The sequence below is a fragment of the Mus caroli genome, chromosome 2 (assembly GCF_900094665.2).
Source record: "Mus caroli chromosome 2, CAROLI_EIJ_v1.1, whole genome shotgun sequence".
Lineage (NCBI taxonomy): Eukaryota > Metazoa > Chordata > Mammalia > Rodentia > Muridae > Mus > Mus caroli.
The window spans coordinates 152,809,214-152,830,831 of record NC_034571.1 but is presented as its reverse complement, the minus strand read 5'-3'; the positions used below and the strand labels follow the sequence as shown (position 1 = coordinate 152,830,831).

General features: G+C 52.5%; 1 protein-coding gene and 1 long non-coding RNA gene across 3 annotated transcripts; both read left to right on the top strand.

The window, feature by feature from the left end:
* Positions 1-1,583: 1,583 nt before the first annotated feature.
* LOC110309845 lies at positions 1,584-2,689 on the top strand. Its single transcript, XR_002379755.1, has 3 exons — positions 1,584-1,655; positions 1,893-2,077; positions 2,153-2,689. It is a non-coding gene; the product is annotated as an uncharacterized LOC110309845 (long non-coding RNA).
* Positions 2,690-15,882: 13,193 nt separating this feature from the next.
* Positions 15,883-20,447, top strand: Emilin3 (elastin microfibril interfacer 3). Of its 2 annotated transcripts, none has more exons than XM_021157102.1 (4): positions 15,883-16,046; positions 17,181-17,303; positions 18,183-18,406; positions 18,823-20,447. In XM_021157102.1, exons 1-4 carry the CDS (start codon positions 15,883-15,885, stop codon positions 20,445-20,447), a joined length of 2,136 nt encoding a protein of 711 aa, XP_021012761.1. The 2 variants fall into 2 exon arrangements, with proteins under 2 accessions (XP_021012761.1, XP_021012760.1); XM_021157101.1 differs by having other exon boundaries at positions 18,682-20,447.
* The last annotated feature ends 1,171 nt before the right edge of the window (positions 20,448-21,618 follow it).

The window sequence follows — 21,618 nt, the reverse complement described above, 5'->3', positions numbered from 1 at the left end:
CACACACACAGGCACGCACATGTGCGCGCGAGTGTGCCATGTGTGCCTGTAACCTCAGCATGGGAAGGAAAGCCATGATGGAAGTCCTAGGGCTTGCTGGACAGCCAACCTGGCTGAAAATAGTCAGGTTCAGTGACAAAGTCTGTCTCAAGGGAATAATATAGAGAGTTATTGATAAAGGAGATACCCAGTGTTCTCGTTGAGCTTGGGCATACTTATAGCACCTGCACAAACACTATGTATGTGTATGCATGGGTGCATTCGTGCGTGCATGGGTGTATGCATGCGTGCGTGCGAGCGTGTGTTTGTGTGTGTGTGTGCATTAGTGTGTATATGTATGTGTGTGTATGTGTGTGTGTGTGCATTCGTGCATATATGTGTTTGTGCATGTGCATTCATGTGTTATGTGTGTGGCTTACCTTGTCCAGACTAAGGCGCCTGGGATTTATCCACGATGTCTTGTCCCTTTTTGTTTATGGTTAATATTCCACCTTATGGCACTAGGGCAATTTGGTTTTTTTTTTTGTTTTTTAACTATTGGTTGCTAAACATTTACTTTGTGTATTTTATGGTTTGTTCTGTGCAACAGCTGTCAGGTCTAGGACCTTGCCATAGACAGGACATCAGAAGCAGAGTTCTGGGCCACTATCAGGAGAAAGTGAGTTTTCTGCACCGTCGTTACGAATAATAGCCGAGAGCAAGGAGCTGGGTGGCAATGACCGTCAAATCACCAGGCACCAAGATCAATTAATCTGCTGATCATAGGAGAAGTGGTACGGTTAGAGCTGTGTGAACCCCACCCTCAATTGTGATATCAAAATGCTTCTGGGGTGCCCATATTTTATGTGTACGTGACGGTCAGCGTGATGTAATCTAAAATTACCCAGGAAGGGAGTCTCAAGAAGAGATGGTCAGGATTAGGTTAGCTTGTGGGCAAGTCAGGGAGTCAGCAGGGGGCGGGGGAGGAGATTATTTTAATTACATTACTTGAGGCTAGAATACTTTCCCACTGGGGATGGTACCATCCCCAAAACAAAGGGTCCTTGATGGTACAGGGATAAAGAGGGCCAGCTGTGTGCATGGATGCAGAATTCCTTCCTCCGAGCTTCTTATCTATGGATGCAACGTGACCAGGTGCCTCAAGCTCCTGCTTCTATGGCTTCCTAAATGATGGACCGCCACCGTAAGCTGTGAGCTAAACTGACCACCCCACCCCCTTCTCTAAATTGCTTTTGCCAAGGTATTTTATTACAACCACAAGAAACAAAACCAAGACAACATATGGCCGGTTTTGTATCTTATTCTGTTCCACCTGAATGGGGCCTGGCAAAAATTTGCTTCACACTTTGCCATGATACTGTCTAACAATGTGAATATTCGAATTAGAAATTACAGGAAGTGGGGCCTGGAGAGATGGTGCAGCAGTTAAGTACACTGACTGCTCTTCCAGAGGTCCTGAGTTCACTTCCCAGCAACCATGTGGTTGCTTGCAACCATCTATAATGTGATCTGATGCCCTCGTCTGACATGCAGATGTACATGCAGATAGAGCACTCATTTATAAATTAACAAATTAATTAATTAAAGAAATTACAGGAGGTGGTGGTGCACGCCTTTAAACCCAGCACTCGGGAGGCAGAGGCAGAAGTATCTCAGTGAGCTGGAGCCCAGCCAGGTCTGCAATGCTAGTTCCAGGCCACCCTAGGTGATATCCTGACTCAAAAGAGAAAGGAATGAGAGGGAGGGGAGGGGCTGGGGAAGGACACAGAGAGCAGGAGCCCATCCTTTATCACAAATACTAATTTAATACATTCTTAAATCGAAGAAGTATATACCCCAAAGTGCCTTCATTTGTTTTATTCCAAAATTCTTTTTATCTGAAATGCTTTCAGGCTTTGAAGTTCTCAGGAATTGCTTTTTTGGCACAGTTTATCTGCCTTGTCCCGAGTGGCCTTGGAGACCTCATCATTTCGCTCCAGTGATGATCATTTTTGGCTCTTTGAGACAAGGAGAATGTCTTTGGTTTCACTTTGAAGCTTGCTAGAGAAAAAAAATATCCCGGGACCTTTATCATGAGGTAAGGAAACTTGAAACAAGAGATAATTCAGATTTGGAAACCGTGACTGTAGTTGGCTCCCCCTGTCGCCGGCAGGATGTGAAGAGTCCTTTGTGGAGGCTCCCTGTAACTTAGTAACATCTGATGAAGTGGTCCATTTGCAGAGGATGCTGATGGAGGAGAGGCCTCATGTGTTGCGCAGGAAAGAGTTCCTGCTGCCTCCTCGCACTTCAGCTTCACCTGCCTCCAGCGGCTTGGGAAATGCTTTCTTATTAGTAAGGCCAGGAACAGAGCTGAAAGCAGGTTTTTTTTTTCCCCCTTCCCTCCCCATAGTCATTTTTGTCACAACCACAAAGTGTATAGGAGCTCGCCAAGCCGCCTGCCTGCCACTTAGTGACCCCACAGAGGGGTTTATTCAAATCAACTACACTTTACCCGTTTGGTTTTTCTGGCTGGTTTTCTTTTTCTTCCTTTGGTGCTGAGATTTGAACCCAAGCCCAACATCATGCATGCTAGGCAAACACTCCACCATGGAGTCATACCCCCAGCTTGGTGTATTTTTATAACCCTGGGCTAGAGGGTGGATCGTACCAACACTTGTGAAGCTCTCTCTAGTTAAACCTCAACAATGGCAGCTTGGAAGTCTCATTGTCTTTCTTTCCAAGCTCCAAACCTGCTCCTGTGGCCGAGTTCCAGGGTCAGCCAGCAGCCAGGCCTAGGAGGTGGGGCAGCGTTGTGCTGAGCAGGCTGGCTCGGGATTTACTCTCCCTCTGCGCCAGACAGTAGGGACATTGAGCTCAGAGGACTTTGGGTGCGAATCAGATCTCCACAGTTGCAAAACTTGGCACAGGACCCACCAGAGGAGCGGCAGAGCCAGGAGCCTTGGGTGGTCCTGGTAGCCCTACTGCATCCCTCCCGAAAGCAGAGCACTTGTCCTGAAGCATAGGGAGGCCCGATTAGTGTATCAGCAGAACATGGGCCTTGGGGATGAAGAGAATTCCAGGAGACAGAGGGAAGATGGGTGGCCAGTGGAGGGGATCCAACAGATAGAGAGGGAAAGAACCCGAGGGTGGCATACTGTGGAGCCACGGGAAGATACCAGCCATGTCTGAAAAGAAGAGACACAGGGCGAGATGCCAAGCATCTGTCATCCCAGCCCCTGGGAGGCTGAGGCAGGAGGATCCCAAGTTTGATACTAATGGTTAGACAATGTGGCTTTGTCAGAAAGGAAAAAAAAAAAAAGGCAGGAAAGGGAGAAAAAAAATTTCCTGAACATGGTTTTAGGAGACATTGGTTGAAATTGAAAATGAACTGGAAAGAGGGTGGGGATGTGGGAATCCAGATGGGGTAGAGATGCAAAACCCAAAGCTAAAGTGGAGAGAAGAGCCTGCGGGGTGTCGTGTGCGCAGAACAAAAATAAGTGTAATATCCTAGAGGGGAAAAAGCAAGCGGGGTAAATACCATCACTCTTTAAATGGAAAGGAAAAGTTTCCGTGGTTTGAAGAACGCCCTGGGTTTTGCAGACTGGAAGGCTCACTGGGTTCCAGGCAGAAATGATGGAAAAAAGACTCACAGCTAGGCAAGGCCAGGGAAGAGCCCAAGATTCCATGATTAAAGGGAAAGCTCGCACAAGCTTTCCAGTGGAGAGAACAAGTCGCAAAGAACGGGGGAGTCAGACCCAAAACCAGCATCCGTTTGCAGTACTAGACTTCAGTGTTCAGTCTGTAGAGTGCCAGCCTTGCAGGGCCGAGAGCTTGATCTGGAACCCCAGCACCCAAGGGAAGAAAGCTGAGCCTGGTGACACCCACTTGTAGTCCCAGTGCTGGGGAGGTGAAGGCAGGTAGACGGTCGGCATAGCCAAGTTGGTGACCTCCAGGCCAGTGAGAGACAAGATGGGCAGCATCTGAGGACTGAGAGCTGAGGCTGGTCTCCAGCCTCTCCATACACAGCATACATGTGCATCTGCATGCATACAGGAAGGGAGGGAGGGAGGGAGGGAGGGAGGCAGCTTATATGAATTGCTTCCACATCCTACTGGAAACCCATTCCGTAGTGGCCAGGCTAGCATTCACTCATCTAACCAGGAAAAGAATATAGCCCTGCAAGATGAAGCTAGGGTAAGCTGAGCCACCCACTCGTGTCTAACCAGCAACACACGATAGTGGACGCCGAGCTGGTGCTGTAGTTTGGTTGTCCCCTGAGAAATTTGCATTGAGCAGAACCTGGTGGCACGGGCCTTGCTTTGGAGACTCAGGCTGGAGGATAGCAAGTTTAAGGCCTGTCTGGGGTTCAAGACCAGCCTGGAACAGCTCAGCGAGATATTGTCTCAAAAACAAAAATAAATGGGGGCTGGGGGCAGAGTTGAGCAGTAGCGCGCTTACCTGGTGTGTCTGAGACCCTTGGTTCTGTCTGAGGTATGGAGAAGGAGGTAACCCTGTGCTGAAGTGTAATTGTCACTCTGGTGGTACTGAAAGGCAGGATATGTAAGGATGAAGTCATGGAGGAAGGGCAATGCCCGTAATGAACAGATACGGCCATTATCACAGGACTACAAGCTCTCCCTCCCTCCTTCAATGTCTGCCTTCCCCCCCCCCCCCCCCACTTCCCTCCCTTACCATGTAGTGCCTTCATCACGTTATGACAGGGCGGGAAGGCCTTCACCTAGACAACAGCCCTTGGACCTTCAGTCAAATCTCTGGTCTCTATAATTTACCCAGTTTGTAGTGTTCTGTGACAGCGGCAGGAAGCAGACTGAGGCAGATGTATTTTTGATAGGAACCTATCCTAGCTGCTTTTCTCATTGCTGTCACTAAATCCCCGAGAAGGAGCACCTTAAGGGAGGAAGGATTTACTTCAGTGCATGGTGTGGCGGGAAAGACAATGGTGGCAGGAGGAATAGGAGACTGCTTGCTCTGGGCAGAGCAGAGAGCAGAGAAATTAACACCAGAGCTCACCTAGCTTTTCTTTTTACTAAAATCAGGCACCCAGTCCATGCGGTGGTGTCCCCCACTTCAGAGTGGATCTTCCTCATTTAACCCTCTGTGGAAATACAAGTGTTTGCACGTGTCTGCAGGTGCATATGTGTGCCCAGAGTCCAGAGTCCAGATTCGGCATTAGGTAGCTTCCCTCATCAGTCCATACATTATTTTGTTTTTGAGGCAGGGCCAGCAAACCCTAGGAATCGTCTTGTCTCTGCCTCCCAGACACTGGAATTATAGGTGCACACCAGCTTGCCTGACTTTTTACATAGGTGTTGAAGACCCAAACTCAAGTCCTCACTCATGCTTGCAAGGCAAACACTTTACCAACTAAGCCATCCCCCCCCCCAGCCCCCAGCCTGTTCTAAGCTAATTTGTCCTTCAGCAAGACATTAGGAAGTAAAAAAATGGTTAGGGAAGTTTGTAAGAACAGCAATAACTGAGGGAGGCAAGCTAGTCTGTTGGAAGCTAATAGCACATGGAAATGCTAGCGTCAACCAGGTGGTTCCCTCCCAATGTTCTTATTTTCCTTCGTTTTCTTTTTCTTTCTCAGTGAGATTTGACTTTTGAATTTATTTTCCCATTGTCACATCTTCTATCAGTTTCTGTTACTATAACAGAACACATGAGACTAGGAAGGTTGTAAAAGCAGAAAGGCTTATTTTGGCTTACAGTGTGGAAGCCTAAGAGCATGGTCCTAGGAGGTGCTCAGCTTCTGGGGAGAATATAACCCAGTTCTCTGGGCAGCCTAAAGGCCAATGAGTGTGACGGAAAACGAAGAGGGACAAAAGAGCGCTTTATAACCTCCAACTCTCGTGGTGAGGCCTCAGCTACTCAGAACTGAATTCAGTCTCCGAGTCACCTCCTCAAAGGCCCCACTCCCAACCCCGAGACCTTGGCAAGCACATTTCAACATGGGTTTTGGCAAAAGAGCCCTATCCAAAACCACAGCAGCCGTAAAACAAATAGCAGCGTCGTGCTCTCCAGTCTACACGTGTTTCAGGTGATGCTCGGAGGTCCAGTTGCGCCCCTCCTGATCCTGTTTCGTACAATCACTGATCTTTTCTTCCACCAGGCTCTCCCCTCCTCCACCCATCTGCCTCTGCGGGGCCCCTCCATATGTCTCGTAAGTAAGTGATTTAGTCTCCACCCTCAAGCTGCAAAGGGCTGTGAGCAGATGCTGTGGTCCAGCCCTTCCTCAGACTTTCACTTCTGGTCCCCACCTAAAATATCCCTCCATCCCCTCCCCGAATCTCGGGTGGGTGGGGGGGAGCTTCGACACCTCTTGTTTAGCATGAGCACAAAGGCTACTTCCTACCATCACCCACTCCTGCCCGGAAACCCCGGAAACCCCCGCCACACCTTCAGGCCTGCGCCTCTTGGGCTTTGCTGATCACTTCACTTTCACCTTCCTCTGAATTCCTAATTCTCCTCTCCTTCACTCTTGGCTCCTCCCTTTCCCATGATTCAACCCAGCTCAACCCAGGCAGGGACGCCCCTGCCTTGGCTTGGCTTCTGTGTAGCTCAGAAACTCCATCCTACCTTGGCTTGGCTGGTGCGTCTCTCCTCCTGTCTCCGACCACATCTTTCTGATTTTCTTCCACAATGCCTCTTCCTTGGATTTTACCTTCAGTGGCCCCAGATAGCTTCTCACCACACAACTAAATGCCTCTGGAGACCGCCAGTCCCCTGCTCGGGACTTTTGCAGAGAAATGAATTTCTCTCCGGTTTCAGGTAAAAGAGACAGGGAAGATTTTGTAAGCCCAGCTTGTTTTTGTTATGGACATTTTTGTTTGTTTTTCCTCTTCCACTGCATAAGAAGCTCCGATTCCATTCTTTTATCTTTCCTGTATTTAAAGAGCATTTATCTTTCCTTTATGTGCATTGGTGTTCTACCTGCATGTGTGTCTATGTGAGGGTTGTCAGGTCTCCTGAAATTGGAGTTACAGACAGTTGTGAGCTGTCACGTGGGTGCTGAGAGTTGAACCCAGATTCTCTGGAAGAGCAGCCAGTGCTCTTACCCTCTGAGCCATCTCTCCAGCCCCAGACTCCCCTTCTTAAGACAACCTCCTCCCCTCTTCTCAGGAATGCAGCCAGAACGGCACCTAAGTACCTAAATTGGGGAAATTAGTTTCTCACTGGCTGACAATTTGGGTTGCAGACATAATGAGCAATCAAGCCTCTTCCTGATTGTGGGAAAGGAGAGTGGGGTTTAAGGAGGGTCAAGGCCCTTGGGGAGGACACCCAGGGAGCACTAGGATGGGGCCTGGGAGGAAGTTGTGGGAACAGGAAGTGTCAGGCCAGAGGAACAGAGAGGGATAGACTTGGGGGCTGCAATCAGCTGCCTGGTCTGCCCTCTGACCAGGGCCTTTGACAAGAATCTTGGAGAAGGACAGGAAGCCAGCAAGACCAGCAGCCAGCCATCTACTTGTGGCTCCAGGAGGAGCCCTAGATGCCATCAGGGTGGCTGCTTCCAAAACCTGACCCTGAAACACATCCCAACACCCCGTGCTGAGAGTGTAGAGGACAAGTGAACCCAAGGCTAGACACAGCCTGGTGCCCTGGGCAGGTTCCTCTAGGACATCTTCCTGGGGCCTGGCTGTTCTCTCCTCCAGCAGCTTTTCCTCAACCCTTCCTCATAGCTGCAGATGGGCCTGCCTGTCTTCCCTCCAAACACCGCTCTCTCCTGTCTCAGCAAAGGAATGAGAATCCAGAGGTCACTCTGGAGCCCCTCACAAGTCGCCTAGGGCTCTCGGTGCCAATCCGAATCACTCCAGCTGTTCACCAGCTCCTGCTCCTCTCTGGCTTGGCCATGGCCACAGCACATCCTTCTGGGCCACTTTCCTGTTCCTCTCCCTCACTTGTCCAGGGAAGCCATGATGAATAGCTTGGGCAACAAAGAGGCCCTTGGAGAGGTCAGGTACTGAAAAAGCTAAGGCAGAGGTGGCAAGGAGAGAAATAAGAAGGGGAGACACGTGGAGATAGGAAGCAGCCATAGGGGAAGGGTTGGGAGGCAGCCATAGAGGCAGGGGTGAGAGGCAGTCATAGAGGCAGGGGTGGGAGGCAGACATAGGGGCAGGGGTAGGAGGTAGCCATAGGGGCAGGGGTAGTAGGTAGCCAGGAATCAAGATGTCCTAATCTCACACAAACCTGAACAGAGGAGGGACTGATGGTATAACATCCCATCCATGGGAGACTCCTAACCTCTCTTTCCCAAAGGAACTGAGGCTACCAGCCAAGTCCAGAGTAGCCAGGATTGCAGGAGGCCTCACTGCTGAGATTCAACCTCAGGAAGGCCCCAAAGGTCACATAGTAGTGGCAAAGTGGATAGATGGAACCCAGGCTGCTGGACAGGGAAGGGGAGGTCTACAAGTCCAGGCCCTGGCAGGGAGCCCTTATAAATAACTGTCCAATGTATCTTCAGTCCTAAGCATAAGACAGAGGAGGCTAGGGTCCCCCAAGGGATGGGCGCTCCTGACGCTGACCTCAGCCTTGATTTACCTCCAGTCAGCTCCTGAAGCTTGACAGCTCCAGAATGGCCTTCCTGTCTGTCAGCAGCAGCCCTTTCTGGATCCACAGCTGGCTCACACGCATGCACGCGCACGCGCGCGCACACACACACCAGTTATAGCTACAGAATGACCCATCTAAACCCAGTATTTTTTCAGATTGTGAGCAGGAGATGGTCTGAAACTGCCAGTCTGTATTGGAGCACAACAGAGGTACACCCAGAAGCTGTGCTGTGGGTCAGGGGTCTCCAGTGGATTCATGGGGCTGGACACTAACAGTGTCTATGCACCACCTCTGGTCTTCAGGCTGCATGTAGCCTACACCCATCAGAGTCCCCCCAGGAATCCCTCCTGGGACATCTCTTAATCCCCCCCCCCCAACACACACACACCTCTGTTTCTCCCACCCTCCGAGTGCCTTGAGGAAAGCCTGGGGCATCTGTGCTTTCCATACCAAAGAGATGGCCAGCAGATGTCCCAGAGAACTAAGGAGTCCCAGCAGAGCAGGTCTGCGATAAGGACAGTGTTTGGGTGAAGGTCAGGTTCTGTCTGCCCAGGCATGAGTTTTCCATGGCAACAACAAGCCCTCCCCTCCCCGCCCCCTCCCCCGGGCAGTCCTTTCTCTTGTCTGCTTTGTCCTCCCTGTATCCTCCCATCCATCTGCGCCTCTTTGCCTGATAATCCCGTGTGCATCTTTTACTCCAGTGCTTATGAATAGAAGAGTTAGAAGAGAATGAGCAGAAACCATTCCCAGGGCCTTGCATCCCCAACTTGATGCCTGGGCAACTCTACTCCCCGCCCCCCCCCACACATACTCCCCAGCCTGTCCCTATCCTAAGCCCTAGACAGATGCCAAGCGCCCAGACAGGGAGCAGCTCCAGGCCTGACTGGGGTTGGAGCTGCCCCCCTGTCTTCCACCCCCACACGCCTGTCTGGTCCTAGCTTTGCTTGAAGGACACAGAAAGTGCAGGCTCCTGTCCCGCTCCCTGCGCTTGATATGCACCCCCTCCAGGTCACTTTTGTGCCAGTCCCAGTGTTTTGTGTCCCTTCTGCTTAGCACCTTCCAGATGTCTTTGTATATACCTACAGCCTCCGCTCACTCAGCCTCCAGGACCTGCTGGCTCTCTACCCTGACAGACTGTGAGGTCTAGACTTGACACCCACTCTGATGGGTTCTGATGGCCTGCCTCACGGATCCCTTGCCCGGTGTGCCCACGCCATCACCAGCAGCCTGGGATATTTATGGAAACAGCTCTCTTGTGTGCTGTCCTCAGCTATAAGTCCTGACCCTTCATTAAGATGTTCAAGATGCCTCTTGTTGGCCCCTACTAAGCTCTCTTGAGATCTCAGTTACCCAGAGCCTTGAAGTGTTCATCAAACACACCAAGCTCTCTCCTAAATCTTGGTCATGTACATGCTGTGAACATTGCCTGGGACCCTCTCCTAACATGGTGACCTATTATGACCTTTCTTATAACACACACACACACACTTCAGTCCAGGCAATCAACCATTTTGTTTCCTGTGGTCCCAGACCACACAAAATGTCACAGTCAGGGACTCCCCTGTTTACATATGTGTCTCCCTGAACTGGGTCAGGGTTCTGGCTTCTGGAATCAGGTGATTTACTGGAATGTGGGTAGGTGCTCTCAAATATCCATATTCTCTCTCTCTCTCTCTCTCTCTCTCTCTCTCTCTCTCTCTCTCTCTCAGCAGAAGAATATAGGACTATAAAATGGATGCCAGGTAGAATTTAGACAGGGCCCAATCCAGGGGATTTAGCATAACCCATACTGCCAACCTATCCCCTAAGGCAAGAAGGCTGTCTTTGGTGTCCTGTATCAACTAGCCAAGTGGAGGAAGGTTCTAGAACTCCCTGGAGCAGCAACTGTCATCAACCAGGATGACTCACACCTATGAGAGGACTGGTGGCTGTGCTGGCCAGGTACCGACAGTGTCCCCAGTGGAGTGGGACCTCTGACAGATTTCTGAAGGAGTGAGAAATGAGGATTCCTAGCTCTCCCAACACCACCAAATCCACAGGTGCCTGCTGCCCTGAGAGAAGGTCCTGTCCACAGTCTGGGAGAGCACAGGGGAACTGTCACAGGGACAGACAGCTCATCTCCAGGGATGGAAGCTCCACTGAGCACTGCCCCACTCAGTGAGCATCTGTGCGCCCAACTGTGAGGCCACCGTCCCTACCTGTTCCTCTATAATGCTATAGAAGACCATTATAACCCACAGCGGCCACTTTGCATGTGGGAAAACAGGCTCACAGGAGTGATGGGACCTCAGACAGATGATATAAATTATGAGAGAAAGTTCTGGGATTCAAACCCAGGTGTGACTCCCGGCCTGCTTTCACCCGCTCCTGTCTGAGTAACCTTGAATCCAGCTCTTCCTTGTCTACCAGAAGTGGTTGGGTCATGCTTCTACTGTACAAAAGTGCTCGGTTAAATTCAGAGTCCCCCAGGGTCACATCTGGTATTTGCAAGTTGGGAGGCCCACACAAGTATTTTGCATACAATTTGCATAATAGATGCATCTGGCTTGCACGTGTCCATGTTGAGACCCTACAATGCCAAAGCTGTTTGTAAGCCACTCTCACTCCACGCTTTTTAGAGTCCAGGTTTTGAGATTCCTGGACTCTCTCCCTGGTCCTCACACCCAGGCTGCATACACTCTGGGTCCTGAACAAGTGATATTTGTATACTTGGAAATCACCACTGTGAGCTGTAGCCCCGGAGACTTGTGTCACTCTGACAGTCACCTTTTTTAGTGGTGCATGTGTAGTCCAAATGGGTTGCGATGGGCTTTGAGAAGGCAGAGCGGGACAAGGAACCTTGTTACAGGAGGTTTTTAACAGAGCGGTTCAGGTGTGCATGGGTGGTAAGCATGGATGTATGGACGATGGTCCGAGTGGAGTCTATAACCCACACCTTGGTGTAGGTGCCTCCACACTTGGCTTAGAGGAGCATGGGCTGTGCTTCTCTCAGCAGCAGGAGCTCATCTGCAGCAGGGAGGGCTCCTGCCAGAAAGCTGGCAGAGTCCGAGCATTCTATTTCTGTCTCTTTTGGAAGAGCTACATTCTATAAACTGTGGCTTTCAGCGATCGTAGGTGATGATCTCTGGATAAACAAGGAGCCACATACCCTGGGTGAGACCGAGGAGGCTGAAAAGAAGGCTCACTTCTCAGGAGGGTTTGGGGGGCACAGAAGGAGTGGATCCTAAAGCATATGGCACACCAAGCATCAGGGCCCCAGGCTCACACATCACTAGCTGGGTAAGCCCAGCTCTTTGCATCCTCCCAGGATTCAATGCTCGGTTCATCCTGCTAGCATCCTTGGCTATACCGGTTACCAGGGCTACCGAGGAGGGCAATGTGTGTGACTCTGTGGGGTGCGCAGGTTTCCACAAGACAGTGCAGCTGATTGTGTCTGGAGGTGGCTGTGCATGTCCTGTGAACGGAAACTGCGCATCTGTGTGTGGTGCCTCTGGAGTCTTCATCCAGGTGGAGACACTCCCGTCTGAGTCAGGGAGGACATGACTGTCTGCCTCCCTCTTCTGCCTCTGGCCTCCCTAGGTTTCCTGTCTGGCAAATGCAAGGTGGCTTCATCATCCACAGGGAGACCCCAGTCTCTGGCTGTATCCAGCCAAGCCTCTGAGCATCTCCCTGTGCTGGTGTCCTCCTCCTCCACTGGGATGGGGCCCAGGCCCTGGCTCCCCGAACTGTTCCAATTAAAGAAGGAGCCTGTTTTTGATGTCAGCCACCTGGGAAGGGGAAGTAAGTCCCATCTGTCCTTCTAGCCCCTTGCTACATGGACATTTTCAAGTTCAAACAGGGTCCAACCTCCTTCCTGTGAGTTGTGGGCCCCACATCTGGGGCTGGGGAAGGGAGTGAGAGGAAGGGGTGGGACCCTTTGGAAAAGGATCACAGCTTCTGGGGTGGGGGGAGTTTTCTCCCAGAGCCAGCTGAATGGTGCTGCCAAGCAGTCAGAGCCCAGCCTGGCGGGGAGCTGGGCTCTATGCATTTGCCCTTCAGATGTCTTCCTTCATGAAAAAGCAGGAAGTCCATGGCTTCAAGAGCACGGGCACCCTGTCCTTGCAGAATGGCTCCTAACATCTCTGGTAAATATGAGGCTTGGGTGCATCTGGAGTTGCCTGAGCCACTCAAGCTAGATCAAATGGTAGGTTATTAGAAGCAGAGCGAGGAAGCCATGGCTCATCACTAAATGGCTGTTTTCTAAGCGCTGCAGTCTCTTCTCTAGGTTTCTACCCTCACTTCCTTCTAACTGGTACAGAGCTGCTGCGACTATAGTACGCCTTCTCTGGTGTATCTTCTCACCTCCAGGAGCCCCTGTAGGGGCTTGAACAGAGCCCCATTCTGCTAAAATGTAGTTTCACCAGAACCCCAGATTGTGACCTTATTTGGAAATAGGGTCTTTGAAGATATATTTACTTAAGATGAGGCTGTTCAATGGCCACTGTCCTTATAAGAACACAGAAACACAGAAGAGGGTCGTGTGAAGACCAAGAGAAGGGCACGTGAATGCCAAAGCGGAGATGAGAGTGCTGTGGACACGAGCCAGAGATTGCTCAGAGCCACCAGAAGCTGGAGAGACAAGGAAACATCGCTCCTTAGAGGAATGACCCACATAATACTTTGATTCTGGACATTAAGCCTCCAGAAATACGGGACAATAAATTGCCGTCATTTCTAAACCGTTTGCGTTAAATGTATCTTATTTTGTGTGCTTGGTGTTTGTAGTGTGTTTCTGCAAGAATGTCTGGGTACCACAGTGTGTGCCTGGTTCTGGAGGAGGCCAGAAGACAGCATTGGGTCCTCTGGAACTGGATATGTGTGAACAACCATGTGAGTTCTGGGAATCAAACATGGGTCCTCTGGAAGAGGCGTCCCAGACATGTAGCCATCTCTCCAGCCCCATAAATTGCTATCATTTTCCAGGCACTTGATTTGTTAGTTATGATGGCAGCCCTAGAAACTAAAACACTCACACCTTTAGGGCATTCCAGCCACCTGTGTCCCACCATTACCGGGTTCAGGCGAAGGACCATCAGAAAGCACCATCAGAAGGACCACCAGAGGGGCTGGAGAGATGGCTCAGTGGTTAAGAGCACTGACTGCTCTTCCAAATGGTCCTGAGTTCAAATCCTGACAACCACATGGTGGCTCACAACCACCTGTAATGGGATCTGATGCCCTCTTGTGGTGTGTCCAAAGACGGTAACAATGGACTCATATACATTAAATAAATAAATATCACACAAAAGATGCTTTCTTTAAAACAACAAAAAAAGACCACCAGAAAGGCTTAGGTCAGGTATCAGCCTTGAGAGAGCAGGTGGAGAGGGCAGGGCATAGATGTGGATTCAGAACTGCTCTTTCCAGCATCCTTAATACCACCAGCTTCAAATGAGTTTATTCACACCTCAAAGTTACTTTTAAGAAAAATTGTTTCCCATGTCTGGTTATTTTACCTGCATGCATATGGTGTACCACATGCATGCCTGGTACCCAAGGAGGTCAGAAGAGGGTGCCAGGTCCTCTAGAACTGTCCTCTGGTAGTGCATCAAGTGCTCTTTAAAGCTGAAGCATCCTTCCAGCCTCTCAAAGTTCCTCTTGAAAGAAAGCAGAGTTGGGGAGACAGATCAGTCGGTGGAGTGCTTGCCTTGCAAGCATGAAGACCTGAATTTGATTTTAAAGAGACATGGAAAGGAAGAAGGAAGGAAGGAAGGAAGGAAGGAAGGAAGGAAGGAAGGAAGGAAAAAAAGAAAGAAAGAAAGAAAGAAAGAAAGAAAGAAAGAAAGAGGAGAGGAGAGAGAGAGAGGAGAGAGGGGGGAGGGAGAGAGAGAGAGAGNGAGAGAGAGAGAGAGAGAGAGAGAGAGAGAGAGAGAGAGAGAGAGAGAAACAGGAAGGAAGGAAGGAAGGAAGGAAGGAAGGAAGGAAGAAAGGAAGAAAAAGGCAGGCATGACTGCAAGCACTTGTAACCCCAGTGCTGGTGTGGTAGAATTGGGATCCACTGGGCTTATTGGGCCAGTTCACTGGCCAGCCAGCCTAACCTACTTGACAGACTCATAACAGTGAGCAACCTAGTCTCAAAGAAACAAGGTGATAGTCCCTAGGAAGTATCACCTGAGGTTGGACTCTGAATCCACGTGTTTGTAAACACATAGGAATGAACCCCACCACACACACACACACACACACACAGTGGGGGACAGGGACCTCCAAGCAGGCCCTTGGTGCAGATTCTGGAGGACTAGCTATGGTCCTGTGGGGATGAGACAAAGCCAGAATGACAGAATCAGAATTCAGAAAGCCTCTTGCAGGGTAGGCATTTAAGAAGGTGATGTCCAATAAGCATGACTGTATAGACGAACTCTTAGGTTACATAGTCATGTTCAGGAATGAAAAATGCAGGAAGCCTGGCTTAAGGTAGTTTCTTACGAGGATGCCCTCGCAATATTCTTTGACTAGAAGCTAATAATGAACCAGACACCAGACTGTGGCCCACCTAATTAAAAGCTTTTATGGGAAACACACGTGCGCGAGGGTGAGGTGGGGGTGTTATTCTTGGAGGGGTTAGAGAGGTAATGGGAACGTGGTACAGCTCTTACCTAACAGACAACGCTGGCCTATCATTGAACTCAGACAGGCAGCCTGGCCACCCTACCCGGTCTGCAAAAGTTGGTGTGAAGTGAAATCTGCAGTTATCAGATTTCCTGGGTCACCCATAGACAGGAGACACTCTGGCTGGGGAAAGGGTTCCTGGTGTGCCTCTATACATGTTCATCTCGGGTTCAGGGTCGGGACTACGGTACCCATACTCACTAGACGTTTAAGACTGGTGTCCTGCTAGACAGCGAGTCTTAGAGGTCCCAGCAGGGAGGCCAGGCCTGCCTGCAGGCTTTGCAGCTTCTTGCCCCGTACCCTAAGAGTACGCAGGGGCTGCGCGTGTTTGGGGAGCCTCCTGGAATTTAGCGCCCTGCGTCCCGCCTGCTCGTTTCTTAACCTCGTGTTTGCACGCGGCCCTTCGGGCGTCAGCTTGGAACTGGGGCCGGGGGCTGGCGACGGGGAGGGGGCTGGCGGAGCTCGCGGCGCGGCCCCAAGTTTATGCTAATCCGTGCAGAGCCCGCCTCCCGCCTCCCCTGCGCGGCCCCAGCCGCGAGTAGCCCCGGCCACTCGGCGGGACGCAGCCGCCGCACAGCTCCAGGCGGCCGAACCACCGCGCTCCGGGGGTCGGTCGCGAGTGGCGGCGGGAGCCCGGAGGGCGAACGGAGGATCCCACCTCGAGGGACCGAGTGACGACCGAGCGCGATGGGCCGCCGTCTGTCCGTGTGGCTGTGCACCGTCGCGGCGCTGCTCTCGGGGGCGCAGGCCAAGGGCACCCCGCTCCTCGCGCGGCCCGCACAGCCCAGTGCCTCCCGTTACAGCCTCTACACCACCGGATGGCGTCCGCGGCTGCGCCCGGGGCCACACAAGTAAGCGCGGGGCCGGGCCACGGCGGGAACGCGAGGGAGGCCCCCGCGTGGCGCGCCGCCACTCCCACCTGCCGGGACCGGCGCGGAGGCGTCGAGACATGGGTACCCCAGCCACCGATGGGGCGGTTTCCCCGACACGATCCTTTGCGCGGGCAGGCGCCCCGCCATCCAGGAGGCTGCGGGGTTGGCGAAGAACAAGTCAGCCGAGGGGGCCTGGCGCGGCGACTGGGATCCTGGCAGTGCCCGTGGAAACCTTTCCAGCGAAGTAACATTTTCCAGCTGCGCTGTGAGCAAACTCCAGGCGCAGCGGACCAGGTGGAGGGAGAGGAGGAAGGGCTGTCCGCGCCTGGAACACGCGGGGCTCCCCAGTCCAATGCCTTCTGTCTCTCTTCTGTCTTGCGTGGTTGTAGACAGAGCCATGCTCACTGTAGGTAGTTGCTCCTCCCCTCCTATGGTCTGGCCCCAATAGCCCTGCGCGAGCCCCAAGGTGGGTGAGATGCACAGCTGGTGAGGACTTGTGGGTCCTGGGCTTGTACTGTAGAATGGACAGACTTCCACAGTGGTTTATACAGGAATTTGAATTCCAATCGAATATAAGACCTTGAAGGCAAGTACCCAGCCCACAACCACATTCCGTGAATCCAGGAGCATCAGGGCAGACGTCCTATAAGAGAAGGCACTGCACGAGTACTGCTCTTGGGAGCAAGGAAATGGCAAAGCCGAGGCTAGAGAGCATTTTCACAGGAGGAAGGAGGAAAGCCTGATTAAAAAGAAGCCACTAAGTTGTGCTCTAGAAACCTTGAAGGCCAGGATAAAGAGTTTAGAACCAGTGAGGGAGCCAGGGTGGGGGTGTATGGAAAGAAGGCCAAGTGGTTGAGGGAGAAGCTGAGGCGGCCTTTTCAGAGTGGTGTTGGGTAGACACCCTATCATCTGGTTCAATTGAGCACGCGGCTCAGTAGACAGTAGACACCCATCAAGGACACAGGCCCCATTCAGAAGATATGGACCGCAGGCAGAGGTCCAAGGTTCCATGGAACAAGAATTAAAAAAATAAATAAAAAAGATACGGGGAACTCTGAGAGCAAGAGGTGGGAGCTCGGGCCAAACATTCCAGAGGTGCTCCTTCCCCTGCAGGTCTCTCTGTGCCTATGTGGTACACAGGAATGTGACCTGCGTCCTACAAGAAGGAGCAGAGAGCTATGTAAAGGCTGAGTACCGGAACTGTGGGTGGGGACCCAACTGCCCTTCAACAGTCAGGTGAGTATTTCCCAGGGTATTGCCTCAGCTGGGAACAGAACCACTTCTGCAAAGGGCCACAGTACCCTGGGCTTCAGAGAACCTATCTGGGCCACAGTGCTTGCTAGAGAGGACCAGAATCCCTGAAAGAGGCCTCGAGAGACCCCAACATTTTGAACTTGCAGCAGATCCTCCCCCATAGAGGCAAGGACAGGCTCAGTTTGGAGCCCAGAAGCCTCGGGGATACAAGAGGGAGTCTGGGCCAGAAGATATGACAGAGGCAGAAAGTATAGGGAAAGAGAGGAGAGATTGATACTTCAGGGGTCCCGACCAGGAGAAGGTGGAAGCCAGAGGCCCTGGTACAGTTCAGACAGGCCGCCCAGGACATGGGATATAACTAAGTCTGTGTTTGGAGAGCTTGAATGTGTATGTCTGAGAACAGACCTATGCCTCATTGTGACAGTGAGTGAACAGGTATGTGGCTGATCAGGTAGAGAAGGTGTTCCTGGTGAGCTCTGCCTGTACCCTTGGCCTTTCCTTCCCACCCACGATCAGAGATGACCTCACACCAGCCTCTGAGAAGAGTCCAGTCCCCTGACTAAGCTAGAGATGGGAGCTAAGAGTACCCCGGGGCAGTAAAAAGGGCTGTCGGCCCAGCCCTGATGAGATACTTCTACATATCAGAGGCTCAAAACTTTGTCAGGATTCTGAGAGGCTCCCTCAGAGCCAGAATGGAATGTCTCTTGGCAGACGGGGACCTAGTGGTCTTGGGAAGACTGGGGTTAAATCCCCACTAGCTTTCTCTTCAAGCAAGCAGTATGGTGGGGCTTCTCAGTACATCCTTCACTCCCAGGGCTCAGAGCAGCTGTAAGGCCTGCTCCCTTGTTCTCTCTGATCCAGATACCGCACAGTGTTCAGACCCAGATACAAGATTGGCTACAAGACCGTGACAGACCTGGCGTGGCGCTGCTGCCCTGGTCTTACTGGGGAAAGCTGCCCTGAACACCTCACAGACTATGGAGCCACCCCACCCCACCAGGAGCCAGAGCCTCAGATTCCCTTGGGGCAGCTGGGCCCAGGTCCCAGGCCTTCTCCTTACAGCAGAGAGGCCCCGCGCCCCCGTGGTGAGTCTGTCCATGGATATCCTCCAGGGAGGGTTGGGTTTCTTAGGCTTAGTGGCAGGGTTGGGGCGGGGGGAGGAACTGATGCAGACTGACTAAGCTCTCATAGTTGTGTGTGTGTGTGTGCATCTCATGTGAGCCATGACTGTAAAGCCCCAATCTTCCCCACCCAGACCCCATCTTAAAGGTGGTGGTGGTGGGGGCTATGTCCAGGGATAAAGTTAACATGTTGGAGGGCCAGGCCTGCAAGGCTCCTGGAGGTCTTTCTTCCTCCTTAGGGAGAAAAGGCCAAGGGCCGTTTGGTGAGCAGCTAGAACGGCGCCTGTCGCAAGCATATGGCACTCTGAGTGGATTGGTAGCCAGCCACGAGAATCCCAATAGGATCACTGGTGACTCCAGGGTCCCTGTCGTACCTATAGGCTTTGGGGTCATCCCCGAGGGGCTTGTGGCCCCAGAAGACAGAGGCAGAAGACCACTCATCCCTCCTCTGAGTGAGATCCTGAGCAAGGTCACAGAGGTGAACAACACATTACAGACCAAGGTGCAGCTGTTAGATGAGGTGCGTGGGCTGGCCCTGGGGCATGAGGCTCACCTGCAGCGGCTCCGGGAAGCCCCACCATCCCCGCTGACCTCCTTAGCGCTCCTAGAGGAATATGTGGACCAGCGGCTGCAGCGACTCTGGGGGAGCCTGCTGGATGGCTTTGAGCAGAAGCTGCAAGGTGTCCAGAGCGAGTGTGACCTTCGGGTGCAAGAGGTACGGCAGCAATGTGAGGAGGGCCAGGCGGCCAGCCAGCGCTTGCATCAGAGCCTCGATGGCCGAGAGCTGGCCTTGCGTCGGGAGCTCTCCCAGCTGGGCACTCAGCTGCAGGGCTTGACTCTGACTGGTGGGGGCACCTGCTGCAGCCAACTGGCTTTGATCAGTGCCCGGGTGGACAGCCTTGAGAGGAACCTGCAGGCTGTCACTGAGACCCAAGGCGGCCCGGGCACCCTGGCCGTGGATGAGCTTGCGCGCCTCTCTGCAGCTATGCTTCAGGGAGGTGTGGACGGGCTGCTTGAAGGCCTTGAGACTATCAATGGGACAGAGAATGGAGCAAGGGGCTGCTGTCTGAGAATGGAGGTGGGGGGCTGGGATGTCGGTGGCTTCGGGTCCACGCTGGAACAGCGAGTTCAGAGCCTAGAGGAGCGGCTGGCAACTCTGACCGGAGAGCTAAGCCCCGAGAGTGCCGTACCAGACAGATCAGCGCGGCCGCTTGTTCATTCAGAACTAGCAGTGCTGGAACAAAGGCTGGTGTCCCTGGAGACCTCATGCACCCCAAGTACCACCACAGCCATCCTGGACAACCTCGTGGCAGAGGTGAAGGCCTGGCAGAGCCGGAGTGAGGCTCTCCTACACCAGGTGGCTCGTCACACTGCCCTGCTCCAACAGCTCAATGGCACAGTAGCTGAAGTCCAGGGGCAGCTGGCAGAAGGGACAGGCAGCTCACTACAAGGGGAGATCACTCTCTTGAAAGTCAACCTGAACTCAGTGAGCAAGTCACTCACGGGCCTCAGCGACTCTGTCAGCCAGTACTCTGATGCCTTCTCGGCTGCCAACACATCCCTGGATGAACGAGAACGAAGAGTGGAAGCCGAGGTCCACGCCATCCAGGAACAGATCAGCAGCCAGGGCTCACGGCTTCACGCTGGCCACAGGCAGGTCCTGAACCTGCGAGGGGAGTTGGAGCAACTCAAGGCTGGCATGGCCAATGTGGCTAGAGGGTTGAGCCGCTGCCGGGACACAGCCCAGGAACTCCAGCATACAGTGGGCCACTTTGACCAGAGGGTGGCCCAAGTGGAAGGAGCATGTGAAAGGCTGGGCCTGTTGGCAACCCACCTGAACAGTCTGCCTACTGAGCAGCTGAGGTCCAGGGAGGGCCTGTGGGGCCACATAGACAAGCTGAACCACACGTTGGCCCAGCACACACAGGATATCGCCCGGCTCCGGGATGACCTGTTGGACTGCAGAGCTCAGCTGGCTGAGGTGAGGCCAGGGCGAGCTGATTAGGATCGATGCACAGCAATCGAAAGTGCAGATTCCCACCAACCCTGGGAATATCATCCCAGAGATCAACTCTACCCGGAAACACCTTCCAGCCCTCCCTGGCCGCCAGAGGCCGCTGGATGAATGGCCTTGATCCAGATCAGCATGACTGTTTCAGCCATCAAAAGTCACCCTCAGAGCTGCAGCCTGGACAATTCAGGGTAACAGTCAAGGTGAGCTACACGGGATGCTGTCTCAAGAGTCAAGGCAAGGACGCCATGCCCGAACCCAAAGCTGGGCTTCTGAGATGGCACGCTGTATCGTCTGCACGTCCTCTTGTTTGCAGACACACTGGAGTTAGCAACTGTGCAGTTTCCTGGCCAAGTCTCAGACAAGCTTGCCCACTGTTCCCTTTACTAACCAGGGACCAGTCACAGCACTCGGGGGTGGGGGTGGGCGCATCTCTTCCTTTGTCCCTGAGCTTCTAGCCTTAGATACTGGAGGTTTCTACAGGAAGATGATGCACACTGGACCTATCTGGCAGTTTCATAGGTGCTATTTCTGAACTAAAGACCAGAGGCCACCTGAGGTTTCCAGCTCCCCACACATCCTTCAGAACAGAACAAAAGCCCAGCGGCCCAGCCAAGAGCGCTCCATATTCCTTTTGATCTTGCCTCGTGATGAGGGTGTAGGCAGCTGTAGAATCCCAAAGAAGGGATCCAAACAATGTTTCAAGACCCCACCCCAATTTATCTTTTTTCTTTGATTTCACAAATACACCCGCCCACACGGTCCTCTCTCCAGTTAGAGGGAAATCTCTCCCAGCCACTATGGTCAGTACCTCTTGCCAAGGGCAGCCTTAGAGTGTGCTGAGGCAGACCCCAGGAAAGGGGCTGGCACTGGATGAAAAGGAAGCTAAGCTTTTAAACGTCCACACAAAACCCCAGCCTCGCAAGGAACTTCACAAACTGGAGAGAAGCAGAGGTGGAAGCCATTGAGGAACGACTAGAAAACACGTGTGTTTCGAGACTGACCATTTCTGCTGAGGCTCCTGGCCTCAGTTTCCCCCCAATGCATCCTGGGCCTGCCGTGCTGTTTGTCTCTCCCACTGCCCTGCATTCTGGCTTGTGACCATTCAGTGTTTGCCCTCCACTCTGATGTGGGTTGGAAAACAGGTTAAGGATTAAACCTTTGA